General features: G+C 44.6%; 1 protein-coding gene across 1 annotated transcript in view; it reads left to right on the forward strand.

The window, feature by feature from the left end:
* col4a1 (collagen, type IV, alpha 1) overlaps positions 1-6,779 on the forward strand; it is a 56,051-nt gene extending 49,272 nt beyond the window's left edge. The window contains exons 48-52 of the mRNA XM_062534391.1: positions 3-215; positions 813-990; positions 2,410-2,524; positions 3,077-3,249; positions 4,269-6,779. Of these exons, the coding sequence (XP_062390375.1) occupies positions 3-215; positions 813-990; positions 2,410-2,524; positions 3,077-3,249; positions 4,269-4,350 (761 nt within the window). The 3' untranslated portion in view covers positions 4,351-6,779. The remainder of the gene's footprint in view (positions 1-2; positions 216-812; positions 991-2,409; positions 2,525-3,076; positions 3,250-4,268) is intronic.
* The last annotated feature ends 251 nt before the right edge of the window (positions 6,780-7,030 follow it).

A 7,030-nucleotide genomic window follows, 5' to 3' on the forward strand; every position in this document is an offset into this window, starting at 1 on the left:
AGGACCCAGAGGATTGCCCGGCCCCCCGGGTCCTGATGGCGTACCTGGTCAGGTGGGCCCCCCTGGCCCCTCCTCCATGGACCACGGCTTCATGGTGACGCGTCACAGCCAATCGACGGACATCCCCCAGTGCCCGTACGGCACGACGCTGATCTTCGACGGCTACTCTCTGCTCTACACTCAAGGCAACGAGAGAGCCCACGGGCAGGACCTGGGTGAGTCCTCCTCACTGGCACACACACACTGAATAAGACAGGAAGGAGAGCAGGAACGAACTAAAGGACATTTATTTCTAGACATCGTGGAGATAAGTTATAAAACATTTCACGCAGCTGCGTGAATCAGGGAAAGCGTGAATGAAACGGCCATCACAATATAATACCTACTGTAACATCGTTCTGTATAAGCCACTTGAGTCCGTAGTTTACTGCTTAGTTCGTAGTTTTTTATGGCATAACCCCCCTCCCCCCCTTAGTTGTTCTGAAATCAGCGTAAACTACGGATTTGAGTGGCTTATTGCTTAAGTGTCAAATGTAAGGAATGGTGTGACATGTGCACTCGTATGGAACATGGTGATCTTACAGTATGTTATTCTACCTCCCCAACTTTTTAGAAGTGAATTGTAGAATAAATAGAATATGGATAGAAGTGCCAGTGACTCTTTCAGCTTCAAAAGGACTCCAGAGCTTTACCTAGATCATGGTTCCTACTAGTGTGTGTGTGTTTGTATGTGTGTGTGTGTGTGTGTGTGTGTTTGTGTCCAGTGACATTACTGTACTAGAGCCTGACCGTTGTTATCTGACCTCTCCCAGGTACTGCTGGGAGTTGCCTGAGGAAGTTCAGCCCCATGCCCTTCCTGTTCTGCAATGTGAACAACGTGTGCAACTTCGCCGCCCGTAACGACTACTCCTACTGGCTGGCCACTCCTGAGCCCATGCCCATGAGCATGGAGCCCCTCACTGGACAGAGCATCAGGCCCTTCATCAGCAGGTGTGTGTGTGTGTGTGTGTGTGTGTGTGTGTGTGGGTGGGTGTGGGTGTGTGTGTGTGTGTGTGTGTGTGTGTGTGTGTGTGTGTGTGTGTGTGTGTGTGTGTGGGTGTGGGTGTGGGTGTGTGTGTTTGTCGTGTGTGTGTGTGTGTGTGCGTGCGTGCGTGCGTGCGTGGGTGTGTGTGTGGGTGTGTGTGTGTGTGTGTGTGTGTGTGTGTGAGAGAGAGTGTGTGTGTGAAGTATGAAGTTGAATGGATGAATGGTGCAAGAGAAACAGACAAAGAGAGATTCCTTGCTTTATAGTTACTAGTGCACTACTCATTTAACTGTTTACCCCTGTTAAAGGAATACGCCACCCAAAAATGAAATTAAGCTAGTCTCGGTCACCCCCAGAGTTAGAACAGTGAAAAAAACCCGGTTAAAATCCGTCCGGGCATTCTCCTGCTTTGGGAGCAGCGATGTTAGCTTTAGCTTAGAACAGTTGCTGTAGATGAAGGGTGTCAGTGAGCACGTCCTCCAAAAAAGTGACCGAGACGTCTACATTTTTTTCTAAATATATTTTGGGAGCCGTGTGTTCAAAACGAGTACAAATCATAATGCAAAATCGAACGAGACTATTACCTGGGCAGATCTTTACTTGGAACTATTTTCAGCCTCATCGCCGACGAAGCACCGCTAGCTAGGCGCAAAGTTCTCACGTAGCAGTCTTGTAAACTCCCAACTAGCTTCGACTGGAACTTCACAAGTGGTGCTACGTGAGAACTTTGCGCCTAGCTAGCGGTGCTTCGTCGGCGATGAGGCTGAAAATAGTTCCAAGTAAAGATCTGCCCAGGTAATAGTCTCGTTCGATTTTGCATTATGATTTGTACTCGTTTTGAACACACGGCTCCCAAAATATATTTAGAAAAAAATGTAGACGTCTCGGTCACTTTTTTGGAGGACGTGCTCACTGACACCCTTCATCTCAGACAGGGGAGTTACTACAGTAGAGCAGCGAAAGCCAATTTGTGACTCTTTTACCGATACTGTATATTGAACGATATCTTTTGCATTTCTTATCCAAACAAGTCAAACTTGGCACTGCACTTACTCATAGCAAAACACCTGCCAAGTTACAACTCAATCGGACGAACAGTTCTACAGATATGCAACCCACATACGCAAACACACACACACACACACACACACACACAGACAGATGTTCTAATTTATAAATAGAAGATAGACATTAAACTTTTACCAGATCTAGATCATCAAAACAAGGGATACCTGCTAGCTCTTATCCAGACAGACCCACCAGAAGTCCAGTGAGATTTGATTTTGGGCTGAATCAAACTCTTTGATAACAGTGTGTTTGTGTGTGTGTGTGTGTGTGTGTGCCTGTGTCTGTGTCTCTGTGTCTGTGTGTGTGTGTGTCTACAGGTGTGCTGTGTGTGAGGCTCCTGCCATGGTGATGGCAGTGCACAGTCAGACCATCATGATCCCTCCGTGCCCGAACGGCTGGGTCTCTCTGTGGATCGGCTTCTCTTTCGTCATGGTAAGACACCGCATCTCCTGAACACAACACAACACACCTCTGATCTAGGATCAGCTTCAGCCTCACTTGTACGACAATAAGCACTACAGCAAAATACGCCCATTGCCACAAGAGTTCTTTGTCCTCACAGAAAAAAATATCCACTTTGTCCAGTTTTTTTTTTTTTTAAATCTTGTTTTCAGTGACCTAAAGTTTTCCCAAAACACATACCCTGTACAAAAAATCTATTTTTAAAAATATGCAGCTATGTAAAGACAAGGCCTTAGACTCCACAACAATAGTGCACATAGAATACTACACAAAATTATTGCTGTGTATTAACTGTTCCCATTATCTTTCTCTCCCTCTCTGGTCCTCTCTCTCTCTGTTTCTTTTTCTGTTTTTATCTGTCTATTTGTGTGTCTCTTCTCTCTCTCTCTCTCTCTCTCTCTCTCATACGCACATTTCCACCCACACATTTACACTTTCATTCTGCCTCCCACTCACTTTGCTATTGTATATCTTTCTCCACCATCTCTCTCTCTCTCTCTCTCTCTCTCTCTCTACGTGCAGCACACTGGCTCCGGAGCTGAGGGCTCGGGTCAGGCCCTGGCCTCTCCTGGCTCCTGTTTAGAGGACTTCCGCTCGGCGCCCTTCATCGAGTGCCATGGCCGCGGCACCTGCAACTACTACTCCAACGCCTACAGCTTCTGGCTCGCCACCATTGAGGAAGATGACATGTTTAGGTCAGTCGTGGCCCACTCTCCTCACTCTGAGCAGTTTAGTCAAGCTCCTTTCCCCTCTTTCTCTCTCTCTCTGTCTCTCTCAATCTATCTCGCTTTCCCTCTCCTCTCCTACCCATTCTCCCTCTCTCTACATCTGTTTCAATACTGCTTTCTGCTTAAGAGTAAACCGAGTCACTTTTTTATTTATTTATTTATGTTTATTTGACAGGGACAATGCACAATATATAATTGAGCCAGATTTTAGCCACAAGGCTAAAACACGACTACCTTTTACCTGCATTTTTGTGGTAGACCTTTTCCCCTTGTTTCTCATAGGACATTTAGCATCTAGTAGTGGCTAGTAGTGCCTTAGAATAAATTGGGTGAAATGGTTTCCATTCAAAACTAGAACAATTCACATTAGCATTTTATCTCAAAACGTCCATTGTTAATATTCTCTTAACATTTATGTATTCAAGGACCTTATTACTGTATTTGACCACAATGCTTGCACTACCAGTTCTGATCTCAGGGGGACGCTATTTACCAACTCCATATTTCTTTATAAATGTGCCTGTTCCTATAGCCTTCAGCCAAACAATATCGGAAGCGAGAATCAGAACATGACATAAGTGGTTCAGATATTAATATCCTCCTCTGTGATGTAGATTAACACTCTTTGGGGATTGGTTTTGCTCTTTTGGGGATTTATAAAGCTATCTTTTATTAAAAGTGTGTTGCCTTTGCTTAGTCCAAGTCCCACAGTTACTGTAGAACACCAATGAATCATTCAGTGTTACATGAGGTATACTTTTCAGGTGTTGCATTTACGGGTGTCTGTGGTGTGAAATCTTTTGTGAACCAGCCCTCAGTAGCTAAACCTCAGTATTGATAATAGGCAGAGTGAGATTGTAGGAATTGTATTTGATATGCGTATATGTGTTTGTGTGTGTGTGTGTGTGTGTGTGTGTGTGTGTGTGTGTGTGTGTGTGTGTGTGTGTGTGTGTGTGTGTGGTGCGTATGTACGCTTGATTACACAGGAAACCTCACTCCGCAACGCTGAAGGCAGGAGAGCTGCACACACACGTCAGCAGGTGCCAGGTGTGCATGAAGAGAACATAAGCTCCTGCCGACTACGCCAAACCGCTGCACACCCGCCCGCCCCTGCGTCCAGCCCTCTCCACTCTGGGCTTCTATTTTTTATTTTTATTTTTTTTTTGGTCAACATAAAGTTTTATGTCTTACAAGAAAAGAGTAATCACACACACACAAATACACTCACAGACAGGATGGTGCTATTATTCCTCTTCCCTCATGAGGAGATGGACAAATCAAGAAGAAAGAGATTTTCAAAAAAAAGAAAAAGAAAAAGAACATAACGGAGGCCTGGCTCAAGGCATCTCTCTTCTCCTCATCGTGAAAAGAGGAACACAACAACAACAACGAAAAAAAAAAGAAACAGAAAATGAAGAAAAAATATATAACCAGCTGGTGTCCCTCTACTTCCTTCTGCCCCTTCCCTCTGCTCAGTCCAGAACATTCTAACTAACATTGCCGCCCCGTGACAGTCGAGTCCTTTAGAGTGGAGCCCTTTACATCTGCACTGACTACACCCTCCCCCCATGTTAAATGGGACCACTCTGAAGAGACTGGAGTCGAGTCAGGTGCTATTGATGAACATAGTTAGCCTTAATCTCACTTTTGCAAAGCCAATTATCTTAGCGCATTTTTTTTTTTTTCCTTTCTTATTTTGTTTTCTATATGAAATCGTGCCACTTATAAAGTACACCAACAGGTATTGTGTTGTGTTTTTTCTCAATCCTTTTGTATTGTCTGTCGTTATTTTTATTTTATTTTTTAACATATGCTAATTAGTACAGTATATGGAGCAGTTTTTGATAACAGATGTTGTTGAGCAATTTCTTTAGACTTTCACCATAAGTTATAATTCCTGATTGCCAGCACTATTACGGAGCGCACAGCGGCGCTTTGTTGTAAATATACGGCTTCTTTAGTACTAAACACCATGCCACTGTATTCTCTTCAGGTAATAATTTGTGTGTATTTTTTTTTTATTTATAAAAAGTTCATGAACATATATTGAGACCAAGTGGGATTTATAAGCAATAGGTGAATGGTGGATGCCCCCCCCCCCCCCCCCCCCCCCCCCCATCCTTCTTTTTTTGTGGTCCTTTTCACCCCCCTGGCTGGCTGCCTGCAGACTGGTGGTAGTAATGAATCAGCAGCTATAGCTCTTTTGGCTCTGTTTGCTGTTGTGGGTGTGTGTGCGGTGGTGGTCATTGCGGCTACAGCCTCACCTGTTTGTCTCAGTTCAGGGCCATGCTGGGAAGAGAAGAGCAGGGGTGGCAACAAAACATGTTTTTCACAGCACAGTCATGTTGTGCACACGTGTGAGTGTGTGAGTGTGTGTGTGTGTGTGTGTGTGTGAGTGTGTGTGTGTGTGTGTGTGTGTGCGCGTGTGTGTGTGTCTGTGTGTGCGTGTAGCTGCTAGCTGCAGGCATGTGTGTTACTCACACAGTGGCAGACATTTGCTTTGCTGTGTTTAATGTTGCAACAGTAAATGTCACTTGCGAAGTGTTTTTCGTGCCACAGCCCCAGTGCTTCCTAATAGTCTTCCTGTCCTGTCAGCGTTGGACTCTGAAGCCATCCAAAGTTCTATACCAAAGAGAGATACACACTTACGTATGTCTGTATACTTACTTAACGCCCCAGATGTTACACTGATAATACTTGACTATGCAAAGAATGCTACAGGCTCTCAGCACATCAGTACAACTTTGTGTTTTTGTAACTGCTCTCGGCTTGCTACCTAGTTAACGTAGGTAGATGAATAGCAGCTATAGGCGGATCAGCATTAGGTCTCCTCTCACGCTCTAGCCACTCATTCAAGACAAAAAGCCATATAGATACAGTATGTAGAAGTGCAGCACATTTTACTCCTGCTATACAGTACTAGCGCTAGTAGTAGGCTAGGCTACTCATAGTTCTTTTTTCCAGCTTTCTCAGGATTTGCGCCGCTATTTTGAGACTTCAGTGCCTCCTAGAAGGAATCCTCTATGCAAACACACACACGAACACACGCACATACACAAACACACAGACACACACACAGACACACACAGACACACACACACCATATTTCTATGGTCTTTTCCCTCACATCCATTCCACTTGAAAAGGTGTAGAATTGAAGTCTGTGGTGTGCCGGTGGCCAGGCAGTGTTGTATTATTCCCTCGTCTTGTCGCCCAACGTCTCGCTGACCTCGTTCAGGCGTTCCCGCTAGTGCCTCTCGACTGTCACTGTTTCTGGGTCTTTGCGTCTGGGCCCCCGCTTGTCCCCGCGCGACAGGCTGAACTCTCGGATGAGCCACTTGAGAGATCATCACAATTCTCAGACGCTGACCCCCTTATGTGCCTTGACTAACCACACCAAAACACAACAGATGTTGTTTTTTTCCTATCTCCCACTGTTGTCACTTCCCATTTCCATATTGTGTAAGTCAATAAATAAAATGATTTGTATAAATGGGCCTTAGTTTGCGTATGTTTTTTTCTTTTCTTTTTTTTTTCCATGATCGAAGGCTCAGTGACAATCCAGTGTAATTTCCAGATCATGACCACTAGAGGGCAGACTTGGCCTTCTGATAGCAGGCTGCACTTTGGACCATCTCTACATCTAATGTGCAAGCCCATAGAGTGTTGATAAAATAATAAAAAAAATGTGTTCACATGATTGAAATGTCATAACTGCATATTAAGCCACCTCTCTAATGATCTATAT

The sequence above is a fragment of the Sardina pilchardus genome, chromosome 4, assembly GCF_963854185.1.
Source record: "Sardina pilchardus chromosome 4, fSarPil1.1, whole genome shotgun sequence".
Lineage (NCBI taxonomy): Eukaryota > Metazoa > Chordata > Actinopteri > Clupeiformes > Clupeidae > Sardina > Sardina pilchardus.